The 15,842-nt window shown below is 40.5% G+C and overlaps 1 protein-coding gene across 1 annotated transcript in view; it reads left to right on the top strand.

Annotated features, from left to right (window-relative positions):
* Positions 1 to 15,842, top strand: part of ttll7 (tubulin tyrosine ligase-like family, member 7) — a 79,467-nt gene that overhangs the window by 41,020 nt on the left and 22,605 nt on the right. The window contains exons 11-14 of the mRNA XM_083970750.1: positions 3,642 to 3,789; positions 4,903 to 4,976; positions 7,843 to 7,978; positions 15,249 to 15,335. Of these exons, the coding sequence (XP_083826876.1) occupies positions 3,642 to 3,789; positions 4,903 to 4,976; positions 7,843 to 7,978; positions 15,249 to 15,335 (445 nt within the window). The remainder of the gene's footprint in view (positions 1 to 3,641; positions 3,790 to 4,902; positions 4,977 to 7,842; positions 7,979 to 15,248; positions 15,336 to 15,842) is intronic.

Here is a 15,842-nt window from a genome sequence, read left to right as displayed (position 1 = left end):
TTGAGCCATAAATGTCAATAACTGAAATATTCCCTTAAGTATCTTGATAGGTTGCCATTGAGTTTTCACAGTACATTCCATGTTTTAAAAAAACTACAATGACAACTTCACCAGTGCTACTTTAGTTTAAATATGTGTGTTTGCATGTGTTTGTGTGTGTGTGTTGTGTGTATTAATAGTTACAAATGTTTGTATTAAATTTAGATTAAAAATGTATCTTAAAACTTAGCAATTTATCTAATTTCTGCTTATCCACCCATGCTGGAGTGTGTGTGTCACTCCGTACCAACCAACAGTGGACCTCTGTCATTCCATATAAACCAAGTGTGGACCTTTTTCTGTAATGTAAAACAGTAAATAAAATACATCCTCATAAATACAGATTCATGATGCAAGTACATTAAAATGACCTAAAACCCTTAGTTTTAATTCAAATATTTTTTCCTATAACAAAAATGCAGTCAAGGAGTATAAAACTCTTGTAGGGGAAAAATTAATAGACTGTAGAAATGTGTGTTGCAGTAGTACACCCTACATTTAAAAATAATGAAAACATTATTGGTGCTACTTTATTAGAAATGTTTGTGTTAAGTTTTGATGAAAAAAAAATATCTTAAGAATGATCACTTTTGCTTATTTCTTTCATATTCATACATGATGGAGTGTGTATGTCACTCCATGCTAACTAAGTGGGAACCTGTGTCATTATGTACCAGCCAACAGTGGACCCCTGTCATTCCATATGAACCAAGTGTGGACCTTTTTTCTGCAATGCGAAACAATAAATAAAATGCATTCCTATTTCCTATTAATTGGTTGAAACCAAATGTCTAGAGCATTTTGACTATTTAAAATTGAGATAGTAGATCCCCTCTTGGACTGCTAAGAATGACAGAGGCAACGCATTTATGGATGAGTAAAGACGGACGAGCAAATTATCTTTGTTAAGAAAAAAGAATTAATCTATATTAAAGCCGGTTTAAAGTAAATGTTGTTGCTTATACTGCAGAACTTGATATTAGTGCATGCAGTCATGTTACTTCTGAACTGCATGCAATTCAATAAAAAATATTCACTCTCAAATGTGGCCATGATTATATGTGACCTGATCCAGCAAAATGAGTCGCAGTGACCCAAATTTCAAAATTGAGATTTTGGTATCAGTGGAAAGAGGAGAAAATAAGCTTTAAAATGATACCCTAGTCAAAGTCATACATTGGATAGTTTTTAAGATATGGCGATTTTAATGATGGTCTTCCACTAACTGCTTTCGATTGAAAACCTGAGAAAAATGCGTTCAAACTATTTTAGAACGTCTCTGGTTTAAAGCCTTCAGTGAATCTGGCGTCTGTTCCTTACCATGTGATTACCATGGATGTATTATATTAACGGTGATTACACGTACCTTGTAGAGGCACCGTTCAATGACCCTCGGAAAGCAGAATGTATCTATTCAGATGCTGTTTACAGCTCGTCTCTATCATAAACGCTTCAGAAGATATTTCATGTTTTGTAAAACATCTGCAAGCGTTAGCATGCTACGTTCGGTTTAGCATCGATGCTAACGCTCGGTTTAGCATCGCTGCTACCGCTCAGCTGAGCATCTGGCCCCGTACTACGTGATTTCACGTGGCTACCCTTGTTGTCATAAATGCACCATTCAAGGACCCTCGGAAAGCGGAGAATCTGACGATTCAGATGCAGTTTACAGCTCGTCCCTATCAGGTTCAGAAGTTATTTAGCCTCATGTTGTGCTCCTCTCTAGAGGGTTAAAAGTTGTAAGTCCACTTTAATCGTCATTTACGTGCCTTTCCTCAATTATCTGGACTATGAAACTTTGGGAGATTGTTTTTGAATGTCATTTCTTTGAAATTAGCAAAAAAAAATTTTTTTGAGTTTTTATTGATTTTCCACGTTATCAGCTGATTATCTAAAAATAGAACGTTGCGACTTCCGACTCATTTCGCCAGAGCGGGTCACATATATTTATATACAATTTGTGCTACAGAGACTTTAAAATAAGTAATGATAACTCTAAAGTTATATTATCCATTTTTGAAAGAAACTGAGAAAGTCATTGTTGTGAACAAGGACTCATTAGGTGAATGAATGGGTCGTTAGGTGAATGAATGGGTACAGACAGCTCCACTGCAGTATGTGGAGGTCCACTCTTTGATAGGTAAATGTCGCTCAGAGATCCAAGTCCCCTCTTGGCAATTTCTTTAAAAATAATTAAAAGTCACATTTTCAGTAATATTATGGTAAAAGACCTTAAAAGTCAATTTTATATTCCATGTTTGTTTTTTCAAAATAAGTGTAAACATAAGACCCCTCTTGGCAGCTTGGCCCGACAGGTCCCCTGTTCCCCCTATTGGTGTGTATGTGTGTGTGTGTGTGTGTGTGTGTGTGTGTGTGTGTGCGCGTGTGTGTGTTTGCTTGCTGGCATGCTTTTCTGTCCCCTGGCTATAGTGAGTCTGTCCACTGATTGATCATCATACACCAGACCTCTGGATCTCTGCTCTCTTTTTCTCTTTCTCTCTCTATGCTTGTCCTCCTCTTACTGCTCTAAATATAGTCTCAATTCTACTGGTCACACACACACACACACATACACACAAGCACGCACACATACGCACATTCACAATGGATGAATTTCACGCAACGCCATAGATCTAGTTTGGCCAAGTGTGGTGTAGCCATCCCACATAAAAACTCACTCCATCCTCCCGCCCGGCTTCAGTCGGCACAAACAAATCTCTTATCAAAATGATTTGTTTCGTGGTTGATGTTTTCTGGGTTCCCACAGATTAAAAGGGGAGATTTGATTATTTCATGACAAATAAATCGTAGGAGGCCTTGAAAGGCGGCGTAGAGCTTTTTTTTTCTCTCTTTACCGGACAAACTGCTTATGTTCATGCTGGAGTGAATGAGGGCTTTGTTCTACCTCACTCACTTTTTCCTTATATAGTAATGGCTTTGCTTCCCATAAGGGAGGGGTTGGTGGTGTGTTGAGGTAGGGACGGCTCACAACTCTGTTCGCCACACCAACTGTATCAACGGGGGATCAATTCAGACCCGGCTGGGCATGGACATTGATAAACCTCAGCCCCCCAACAGCACTCAATATCCAATTTAAAGGGCCAGCGATTGACTAAAATGAATTGCCCTTTCTCTAGACTGCAATGGCCCACTTGTTCAGAATTAGTTGTCTGGTACTGTTCATCTTGGGCTTGTCGGTTTGTTTGTGTCTCTGCTCCATCTTTATCTTTGTATTGTTGAATGTTTTCTTTTTTACCACCACAATGATGTAACGATCAAATGGCAAATTCAGGTCAGTTCTTCAGTTAGCTGTGAGACCCACACGCTGTCAAACCTCATCCTAGTTTACTGCTTTCATGAAAACCTTTCTTCTGCAGATTACGTCTGTTTATTATATATTTGACATAAGATACTTGCATGCAGAGAGAAAGTGACAGAGAACAAAGATGTAGGGTGTAATTGGAAGAGTTGTCAGATCTCCAGTGGGAAGACAACAGAAAACCTGATTTACCATTTTTGATCTTACTTTTAATGGAGTCTGAACCCTTTCCTGTTGTTTTACTTATGAACTGTGTTGACTCTACTCACTTATGTTGACCCAGGGCCAGTGATAAGAAACGCAACCTAGCTCAGCAAAAGGCAGAGGCTCAGAGACGACTCTACGGACACGGCTCCATGAAGAAACTCTCAGCTGCTTCTTCGGACTGGGAGAAACAACGTCACACACTGGAGAGAAGGAGAGAAGAGCTGGTAATGCACACACACACACAAATGAATAATAAAATGTAATAAAACTATGATGTTGGACTTAAACCTCATTAGACACTTGGAAAAGATTTGCTGCTTCACACTTATACAGTTACATTTATTCCCATCTGGGACCTGCCAACTAAAACCATAATTCTCTTCCCTGGCTACTGACCAACCGTTAGTGGAGCATCTGGGAGGCTAAGCACCTGTAAAAGGTGGCGCACCTTGACTGTGGTCTGGGGACTTGAGAGTGATTTTCATTCATTTCTCCACCGAGACTTTCAAGACCAAAGGACTGAAACAATGGCTCCATCATGAGTAATTAGATACCATTTAAGCTTTTAAGACCTCATGGAACTGAGCATAAAAGGTGAAACTGGCTGGGTATTACTTTATCAGACATTTAGTAAATCCATCAATCAGTTTGTCCAAAAAAAAAAATCCTCAGAACTGAAACAAAACAAGCTAAAACGAAAGGAAACACCGAAACGGAAACCTCAGTACTTCTTTCCCTACATCTAAAGAGTCAGAGTTTTCTGAGACAAGCGCACCATTTAATTATTTTCTCTTTTGAAATGAAGGAGTCAGGGAAGGTTTTCTCGTCTATATCGGGAAAAGTGGCAGCTACTAGTGCTTTACGCCTCCCACCCTCTTTGATTAGCCTTTTGATCAGCCACGGCAGTAATCAGGGGGAATAAGGAAAGATGGCGCAGAGGTACCATTTTAAAAAGGGCACTACCTCATCTTTGAGTGCTGTTATGGCTGAAGTGCGAGACCTGGTTCAGGTCTATTGAAGGCACATATCATTCAATTCTCAATGATACTGCAGTGCCAGTAGTAGAGTTATGCCCTCCTTTCTGCTTTATGCCAAATTGGCCAACTGAGCTGCACAATTATACCTTTGCAACATATTAATAAAAGAATAGATGGGGAGAATTATTAAGTCACAGATGGGTTGGGCTGCTTTTTTCTTCTTTCTCCCTCATTACCTTCTAGTTTTTAACGCTTTATTCTTTCTCCGTCTCTGTTTCTTATATAAGGTAAGGTTGGAGTGGCAGAGACTTTCACCTGAAAGATTTGCCTTTGTTTTTTGTTTTTTTTTCCTATTTCTAGAAAGAACGACTGGCACAGGTCCGCAAGCAGATCTCCCGGGAGGAGCATGAAAAGCAACATCTGGGGAACTACAGGTAAGGAAGTGCTTTTCCTCCAGAAACCCTATCCACTGTGCTTGTGCCAGCTTCTCTTACATTTATGGGGTCATGTGCAGAGCGCCATGCTCTCAGGAGAATAAATAATGTTGCTGCAGACAACAAACAACAGAGAACATCTTGTGTTGTGGGGACAGAGGAATTAAGACACTCAGTATGCATAACCTTTTCAGCATTTCAGAAGCTCAAATAAACATGTATGCTTTGTTTGATATCAAGCTATTCTCCACCCTCCCCCCACCCCCTGAATCCTCTCTGCTCCAACTCCAGCTGATATTTTTTGAAAGACATCAAGTGTGTCAATTTTTTATAGTCACCTCAAAGACAGAGCAGATCTACCTTACCGCATGACTCAGCAACTCCAAGTTCTGATTTGCCGCTTGTCCCTTGTAAATTGTTAATGTTCCTTCACTTTCTCAGTTTCTCTCTATCCAACATATACACACAGGCACTTTTCCAGGTCTTCATTTTTGTTCTCTCTCACAATCTGTTGCAGATATACAAGCATATACACATAAAACCACACAGAAAGCCCCTCTTGCTGTCTGCCCAAGTCTAAGTGACTTCTTGACTCATCACTTGACTGAATGGATAGTCAGAATACTAATCCCAGGCTGCATGAAGTGCTGTCACCTCCTTCCTCTTTTCCGACAGGCAGCCAGACAGTCAATCAGACAGGCTGAGGTCTGTCTGGAGCACCCCTAATAAAGACCTCTTAGCATTCAAATGTTGTCCCGGCGCAGCGCTGGAGTCTGATTAACACACTGCTTCTCATTAGATGAGTTCGCGTAATGAACTTCCTTACTTTCGGCTATTAGATGAACCTTGCATCAGGTACAGACAAGCCAGGACCCTGTGGCATCAGAGGAAACCCCAGCTGGTTTGATTTCATTGTTGCTGTTCAAAGTTAACATTACTGAAGCCGCTGAAATCAAAAGTATCGGCCGGAACAAAGGCAGTTTTTAAACAGATGTGAATGGAATATGAATATTAATTTTTCCTTTAGATCAATTGGAAACATATGTGTGAAAGTAACCTCATGGACATTTCCTTTAAAACATACTGCAGGGTAACCCTCAAATAAAACGTCCATATGTTCTCAATGGATGGTGCCAAAAAGAGGCAGCCGTTATCACCCACTATTAAAGTGTTGACCTTATGCTTTTCAGTCAAGTGATTTATGTTGCTCTTTGAGGACTGAGGGGCTCCGGAGCTTTTCATAGATTATCATTTCAATTCGGTTCCTGCAGCAGTTATTAAGAGACTTTTTCCTCATGTTTTACAGTGTATGTCAAGATAAATAAAACAATGTTGACTATGTAACCGAAAGAAAAGGATGGTAGTTCCAAAATCCTGCGCAGCATGGTGCCGAGGGAAGGAGCTAAAGTTCATCTCAGGTCTCTTGACATTCTGTAGCTGCTCGATTTGAGCTGCAGTAACTAAAGTGAATTAGAGAACTGGGTCAACTTCTCAACAATATGGAAATCATGTACCCAGAACAGCCTCCCTCCATAAAATTGTTAAATGGCAGATGGGTGTAGTATAAGTTTTAATAGTGGAATTGTGTAATATTAAACTTTACTTCGCACTGCAGCACCTGCTGGTAAACCTACAGCTCAGGTGCTGATATGTAGCTTAGTAGTCAAATGTATTAAAATTCCCTGCATAAACATCACATCCAACTTTTTATCTCTGTGTTTAAAAAAAAAAAAAAAAAAGCACATGTGGCCTTTAATATATTGATTAAAAAAAACAAGTCTGGAGGAGGCTGGATCTAAATATCTCTGTTCAGACACCAAACTATTTCGCAGCTTTCACACCCCAAACTGACCGACTCTTATTTAGACTATTACGCCGTCGTTGTTTTGATTTGACGGCTGAATCGACGACTCGGGGGGAAGTTCGGAGATGTATCATGAGGATAACCAGGCAGAGGTTTACACATTTTCCTAATCCCCCCGGGCCCAAGATAAACACACAGCACTGTTAGTTTAGTCTTGAGGGCACAAAACTATGTGGAACGTGTGAACAGAAACATTAACAAAAAAGCGGGACAACCGGGGAAGCTAAGTGCACAACTTGTGTGTGTGGAAAGCAGATGTGCATTAACGCATTACATCATGTGAAAAGACAGACTGAAGTTTGTACACTGTCTTAAATCACCGTCTCCATTGTGTTTTTTCTGTTCTGTCTTTTCTCTTTGCTCTGACCTCCTTCGTTCTTCTGCCCCGATCTTGCCGCTCACCTTTGTTTTCTCTACAGTACATCTCTTCACGCCTTCAATTGAAATACTTATAATTCTTTCCGTCTGTGTGTTTCCCCTCCTGCTTGCTCTTTTTTTCTGTCCATCCACTATGCTCACCTGCTGTGCCTCGACCTCTCTTTGTACCTCACTCCATCCTCTCCTTATTGTTTCGTCCATTCCCTCCTCTATTTCTTCCTTTCCATCTTTGCATTCATGTTCTCTTTCTCTCTTGCTCATATTTTATCTCTCTATCTTTTTGCCTGCCTTTTATCACCCTTCTTTCTTTGTTCTTTTTGTTTTACTGCTTTTTGTCTTTCCTCCATCACTGCTCCCTGTATCCCATTTACGTCACCACTCCTCTCAACTCCTATGCCTTTTGCTCAGTCTCAGTCCCTCTCTTCTCTTTCTTTCCCTTTCTACCTTTCTGTCACTCTCTCTTTGTGACTGTGACCCCAAACCCTATTTTCTTCTCCTCTTTTTCTTCTCACCTTCTTTCTCTCTGCATTGATGGCCATTCATTCTTTGCCTTTTCTCTCCCCCTCTTCCTACACTCCTCTCTCACTCTCTTTGCTTTTCTCTTTGTGTCTCTGCGGCCTACAGACGTATTTACCCCCCAGACGACAAGCTGCTGTTGGAGAAGTATGAAAGCCTGCTCTCGGCCGCCTTTCAGACCTTCCTCGCTGGGCGAGCTGCCTCACTTCAAAAGGAAATGAATAATCCTCTGAAACGAATGAAGGCACGTACAGACTGTCACGCACGCACACATACATCATAGAAACTCATACACAAACATATACACACAATATACGGACACTTGTGGACAGGCACATGCCAAAGAAAAGAAACACACATGCATTTCTATTAAGATTCTGCCCACAGACACAAAAAAAGGATGTGCAAATAATGTGGGAAGTGTGCTGCAGTCCTTGTATGTGTTAGAACTTCTGTCCTTCTTCAGCTCTCTCTCTATCTCACTCTCCCACTGTCATTCAGAGTCTCTCCACAGATACATTAGTTCTTAAGAACATATCAGATGTCACACAACAATGTCATCGTTGTGTCTGAATAGCTCAGTAAAGACAACTGTTTCCTGGCCCTCTCTCAGGATACTTGTCTTTTTTTGTGTTTGTCAATTAGTTATGACTGACCATTTCTGCCCATACCTTTTAGTTTGACTTCCTATTATCATTCCTAGTGTCTATTGTATTATTATTTTTTTTATTAAGATACAGGGTACATGTGTGGCCCTACAGTAGTTTTTGTTAAGTGATTGAATAGAAAGGTGTGAATCACACAACTTTGCAGGGGAGAGGAGGATACTGGTGATAGACAGGATGAGCAAAAGAAGTAAAAGATGGTAAAACTGATATTTTTCAAAATATTGTGACATAAAGGGAATTTTCTGTATTCAGTCAGTGGATGTATCCGGAAAGAAAAAAATCTATATAAGAGAAGACATAGAAAAAGGCATTATTGAATATTTAAACACAAAGAGGAAAGAAGCATTGATGAGCAGCAAAGACGGAGATGGAACAAAAAACCCGCAAGTTATTTTGGCAGCTGTACAGTAATAGTGAATACTGCATTTGGATGTTTCTGACAGTACGTAGTATTGACATTACAAATTCATATCAAACACTGAAGTGTCATATACAGCAGTTCAGCTTTCATAGACACAGACCCTCCTGGATGGCCTCTAGTCCTTGTAGTTTGTTTTTCTCAAAGTTATTGTGTGTCCTTTCAAAAGTGCAGCAACATTTTTTTTTGCAGGGATGTCAATCAAAGAGTGGAAATGCCAGGCAGAGGTAAGTTTAATTTAGTGAACACACAGAGATGTGGATCTTGTTCAAAGTAGGAAGGGAGAGAGATAATAGAAACAAAGGAAGAAGTAGAGTTCACTATCTAATAACATGATCATGAGTGACAACTGGACTGTCCTTATTATTAAGGGACATAGATCCCAATCTTGGCCATCTATGATCAAGAAGGGATGTTCCTGAATTTGAATGTGGTATTCATCAGACCACAAATAATGCAACTATTTTTCTTCCCTTTTTTTAAAACATAGATTTCAAGCCAATCTGTTGTCAGGAATAAGACATGATTTGAGTTACTTTTCTTGAAGGACTTCAGATGTATTTGTTTGTGCTCTTCAGCCTGGCTTCTGTTTAGTCGCTTCCCATTCTTGCTGACTGCACACAATGATGGTGGAAACACGAATTCAGCTTGTTTTATAACCTGCATGATTTGCAGCGTACGTATTTGAATAGTGGAATTACTTTGTTCAAGTTGCCTGCTCAAGTATCAGTTGTTGTTTTGCTGGATTTGCAGCATTAAAATATAAACTGAATAAGTTGAATCTTCTTTTAGCAAGGATGTAAGCAAAGCAGTGGACCACAGATTACTTATGGTCTTTGATTGGGTGGAAAATGCCTCTCAAAATTCAGCCATCTCAAATCTGAACTCACACAGTACCATCTTAAACTTCCTAACAAAACCTAACCACGTTAAGGTGTGCACCTGAATGTAACACAGATCTTATGAGATACCGAAGCCCCTAGTTTTGTGCATTCGTTGCACTGCTACAGCTCATAACCCTGGTGGTGCCAACAATTTATCATCTGACGTACATTGCCTGTTCGTTTCGTTTTTGCTGTTGCAAGGAGCCAGAGTTTATTTGCTAGTGTGCCATCAACATATCTGTCAATCTTGACAGACATTCTGCCCCCAAGACTTGTGTTTTCTGCCTTTGTGGGCTTCTCAGGGCCATGAATTGAAAAATATCATGGATTGTCACACTGTCAAAGAAAAGAAAATATGTGTTGTAAACTTAAGCAATATTACCCGAGAGGGTGTGCTTTAACGTCATTTGAGCACGACGGTGATGCGGTCAGGACCGAGGCGCTTGCGCCGAGGTCCGCAAGCATCCCCGAAGTGCTCAAATTACGTTTAAGCACACCCTCGAGGGTAATATTGCGATTATACAACAATTACCAACAAAATAAAACGTATAATTAAATAAATATTCATGTTGATGGACATTTTGCTCTCAAAATTTAAAGTTTTTTGCGAGTGTGCTTCCCGTTTCCATGGAAATAAATGGGGTCTGACTAATAACTGAAACACAATAAGTCACGTCAGTAGACTCCTATGTGTAATGGAACCTAGTTCACCTCTACAGCAAATAGTCCGAACCTTAGTAACGACCTAGCAACAGAAATGATTTTCTAGTCCCAGATGTGAACTCTGAGCTGACGTTCATGTTTTAACGCGGTCTCGGACTTTCCCGAACTAAATCAATACTGCACAAACTCGCCCAAGTTATAACACAGATGCCGTTTTTTTCTTTTCACATAATAGCTTCTACAACCGCAAACTCTGCATGTAAATGAAGTTATAGCGCCGTGTCGCCGACACAGCTGATAGAGAAAGCCAAACGATTACTCCAGACTATTTAAAAGCCCAAAAGGCACAAGAGAGAGAGAGGGAGAGAGAGAAACATACAGGTAATCACCTCCGTTTTATCCAATGAAATATTCAGCTCCAGGCCATATTTTAAAAAACATATTCACCGCGATCACAACTCTCCGTCTTTGTAACGTTACACACATGGGAGGGAGACAATCCTCTCGGCTGTAACGGGGAGGTTTACAATATATTAAAGCAATACTTACCGATCTGGCATTTCACTCAGCACAGCACAAACATTTGAAAATCAACAGCTCCACCTCCCTCACAAGTCCCACCCACCTCTCCCTCCTCCTGCATCTCCACGAGCCCCCTCCCTCCCTGCTGCATGCGTTGGCATGGCAACGGTAAACAGAACAGGAACGCGAGTGAAACGGGAACAACACAAACAAACACAACACCGGAGTTTTAAACCATATAAACGGACTCAGTGATGATGACTGATGAGTTTTATAATAAACTGTTGTTAGCCTACTGCTACTGGAGACGCAGGGGAAGTGATTGTTACAGATTACAGTTCTCAACGAGCCGGGCTGGCGGCCGGACCAGCGCCACCTGATGCGCTGGTTCAGGGCCAAAATAAATCCAGACCGAGCCGAGTCGAGCCGCGCCGGTCCGGAGTTCAACCGGGTCCGGACCGCTGAGAACGGAGCTAACAGTAGCCTAGCCCCCTAGCCGTTAGCACTGGATGCTTTTGACTTCCTGTGTTTACGTATCACTCGGGGCTGATCACTATCAACGTTACAATATCAGACATGAAACTCCGCGACCAGCTGCGGCTGCAGTTATTGGTCTTTTAAAAAACTATTTATTTCCAAAAACCTTCTTTCTAGTGTGTGTTGTGACTCTAGTCTCCTCTGCTCTCTGTGTCCTGCTACTGCTCTGTCAATAAGCGTTCTTCCTGGTCGGGAGGGGGGAGAGGAGGAGAGGGGTGCACAAAGTGATTACATATTAAGTAGGTTCGGTCGCTCGTCAAATCTTATTAATCGGACCGAATAATATTATTGGTCAGACTTTTCTCAGAATTATATGAGAATGAAAAAATGATGAGTTTTTAACCCTGTTGGGTTTCTCTTACATTTTAATGTATCATCAGATTATTAATAGCATTTTAACTTAGACAAAGAAATGTGCAAAAGTTCCAGAAAGGTAAGTATTGCTTTAACAAAAAATAAAATAAAATAATTGTTCTATAAATGTGACTTTGGCAGCTGACAGGAACAACCTACAGGAGGTCAATGTAGTTTGTGATTTATTTTCACGAGTAATAAATGACGTTTCTGAAAATAAAAGGGGGAAAAATCCATGTTGCCATGGAGATGTATAAACAACATGACATGGCGAAGTAATATTTTCAGTGATAAGTCAGCCGTGCTGTAATGCTGATTTGAGCACGTTCTAAATGTCTTATTGACCAATCAGATTGCTTGGTCGGAACTACTTGTTGTATAACTAGTGATAACACACTGATGCAGTGCACAGCACCCTTCATGGCTTCAGTCGCGGCATAGAGAGCGCAGCCACAGGTTACACTGATTTCTACAGGGTTTGCATCACCTTTCTCTTTACTGACATAACAGTTATGTTGATAGGTGTGCATCACATTGTTAGTTCTGTTGTTATCCATCTACGTCTTTCTGCTTGCTTTTGATATGCGTCCTGTTCCCCCATCTCTGTCTCACATGGAAATGAAAAATAAAAGTGTAGCTGGGCAGGTGCATGTTCAGTCAGCTTGTAGTACTCTGTCAAATAGCAGAAGTACACTAACTGCAAGTGCAGTCTGGGAGCACTTCTCTGTTAGCGCAAATATAATCAAAGTGGTCTGCAAGTGCTTCAAATGTACAGTAACCAGAGGAATATTAGGAATCCATTTGGTGCCTTTGTTTTTAGTTTTTACAATTTTTCACCAACACAAGCACTCTTATGTAAAGTATAATGTTGGTTTAAAAAGAATAAGCATTGTTGAACTGATCTCATTGGTCTCACTGGTGGAGGAATCTGAACATTTACTTCCAGTAACTTAAAGTTAAGTAAAAAGAAAATCCAGAGTGCTGCTGCTGATAAACAACAGGCAGACTTAAAAACAAAGTGTAACTGATGCAAAGCTCCTGAAAGCAGAGCAAAACAATGGACTGCCATCGAACCTGCCCCTTCAAATCACCACCACCCACAGCTAAAGAAAGTAACCACATCAGCAGTTTAGAACAGCAATTTTGCAATATGGGCCATACTGTATGGTATATAGGCAAACAAAGTAATAGCCACTGCAATTGTACAGCAGCCCACTGAGTGTCCAAACAGCTGCCATTTGTAAAAAGGGAGGGAACGGAACACATTTTCTGTTGAGCAGCAGGAGCAGAAGAAGAGCTGAACAATTAAGAACATACCATAAATTAATAATATCACAACAATACAATAAATCTTTATTATCCACTGTGGTGAAAATTGCCTTTGGCTCACCATAGGAAAAGTATAGTGTGTATAGAAAATATAAGTTTCATCGGGCATAAGTACACCATTAAACAAATAAAATAAAATAAATAAAAGTAAAAAACACAATTAAAAATACAGTTAAAAGCAGACATTCTCCAGACAAAAGGAAAACATATCTGTTTGGACCACAGTAACCTTTTTTTCTTTTCTTTTTCCTGCAAAAACTACCATTCCCACTTAAAGCATGAGAAATTGCAATCTGTCAAAATTATTGTGTGTATGTATGATTTTTTCCCCCCTACTGTACGCATATCCTTCAGCTCTGAACAACAGTGTCATTGTCAATCCACTCTTCACCAAGAAATAAGGCCAGTTTTACCTACTGAAGTTTTCTGCTGGCTCAGGGGCTTTTTATTTATTTATTTTTACCATGGAGGGAATAAATTCCTAACCAGGGGAAGGCTTCTGACTACATTACCACAGAAATGCACAAGACAGCATCATCTGTCAAATGGCCAAGAAATATGGAGTTAGAGAATGTCACTGTAGAAGCTGCCAACAATAGAAAAAAAAAATACTTTTTCGACAAAAATGGATATAAAACAAAACAAAAAAAAGCTGCTACTGAAGACTGGACAGAACTATACAGACAGGACTCTTGGTTCTTTGGTGCCAAAAAAGTACAAGTTTGGACGATGCACATGACAAGTTGACATGTACAGGGATGATTGGTTAGGCTTCAAAAGGCAGTGACACATGATGCAGGCTGACAAACACAGAGGGAGTAAAATGTTTCAACTGTGAAATGATCATTTGCCTAATATCTTTGGATTGAAGACACAGATTCACTGTTATTTAAGATTAGTTAAGAGAGTAAATAGCTTTTAGATCATCTATTTCTGTATGTGTCAAGTTTACTTTTCTCCCTTGCTTGAAAACATGCCAGAAGATCCATGTAATCTGCTTTGGTTAATGGGCCTCCACTGGTTTTTAAAACTCTGTGGGTGGCCAAGCTTTCACCTCGTGAACAGTTATTAAGACGTTAGATTTTTTTATGCAGTAAAAATGCAGTTCTGCAATAATACTGTTTCTTTTTTTTTAATTATCAGGGTAAATAAACATAACATTTTCAAATTTTTGTTGTTAGCTCCTCAGGACCACATGAAATTCATTTAGAGAATGTTACAGCATCCTATCACAGCTTCATGAATGGCTGGGCACAATATACTGTGGTATTTTTTCTTTTTCTTCAACTCTCGAGTCATCTTTTAAACATAGCCGCAACACTTTTTCAGACAAATACTTTAAATGGTTGGCATTCTCATTTTCAGTACACACCAAATACTCATACCCACACGCTCTGATGCACATAACTTGCTGTTATTCCTGGATGTGGCACGTGAATAAAAAAGTATCATTAGGAAAACAGCAAAAGCTCATAAAAATACGTCATTGCCCATAGATGCAAACTTTAACGCTAAAAAAGAAAAGAAAAAGAAAGCCACTGTACACATATGCACACGTACACACACACCAACAGAGAGAGCCAGGGGCACACTGACCTTTTCATGGACCCCAGAAAGCAGCTTGATGGCTAATCGGAGAAAAAAAACAATCACTTTTCATCTGTATTTGAGCGGCAAGCGGGAGCTTTTTATGTCCCAGCCGTGAAGCAACATTAATCACCTTTGCCTGCATTTTAGCTGCGGCCAAATGGCCAAAGCCCCAGCATATTGGCGATGGCCATGACGCTGGCTTTTCCAAATTCAGCCTCTATGAGTGCTGCCAAAGAGCAATGCATGTTCAGCCAGGGCATTTTTTCCCCCCCTAACCCCCCAGATAAGGCACATAGGCCTGTGAAGTTTAATTTTTTCATCCCTCTTTCTTTTTTTTTTTTTTGAATAACTGAAGTTACTTGGTTTTCCAAAGCTTGTTTTAACTTTAGAGTAATTAGAGATGAAAAGGTTCCAATCATTTTAATCACTCTTTATCAGCGTATCATCTACCTTCCTGTTACTCTGTTTATACTGTACTTTGCTTATGCAACCAAAATCAACACCTTTGGCATAGGTTCTCATCAGTCTTTTGTGTGTGTTTGTGTGTAGGAAGAGGATATCTTGGATCTGCTGGAGCAATGTGAACTGGACGACGAGAAGCTGATGGGAAAATCCTCCAGGCAACGAGGCCCTAAGGTAGGTGAGAGTAAAAGAGCTGAGTGGAGCGACGCAGAAGAGAGAGGAGGGAGGATGGGGACCACACGCCTCATGGGACCCAAGGAAAAGTGCACACAAGAGTGTCACAGAGAGGGAGAGAAAGAGAGAGAGAGAGAGAGAGAGGCAGGTAGGCAGATGCCTGAAGCTGAACACCCACAGAAAGCACATAGGACGTGATTCAAAAAAATAAAGGGAGGGGGAGGGAGGGAGGGGTGGCGGGTAAAGCAAGAAAGAAAGAGGCCTGAAGAAAAGACCCGACTCCCCTAGGGGACAGCTGTCAGGCTGTCTCTCTCGCCATCTCCATGCTATCTTTCTTTCTGTCTATCTCCCTCTCTGTCTCTCTCTCTCTCTCTCTCTGTCACATACACCTATACGCCCCCTCAATTTCCCACGACAGCACATTACTCCCTCCATCACCTTGCTTCACTCCCCTCTCTTCACCTCTCCATCCCTTTTTTCTCTCCCCCTGCACATCTACATCCATCC

This window comes from Trachurus trachurus (genome assembly GCF_905171665.1).
Source record: "Trachurus trachurus genome assembly, chromosome: 4".
Classification (NCBI taxonomy): Eukaryota; Metazoa; Chordata; class Actinopteri; order Carangiformes; family Carangidae; genus Trachurus; species Trachurus trachurus.
Note: the sequence above shows the minus strand (reverse complement) of the source record. Positions and strands in the feature narration are given on the sequence as shown.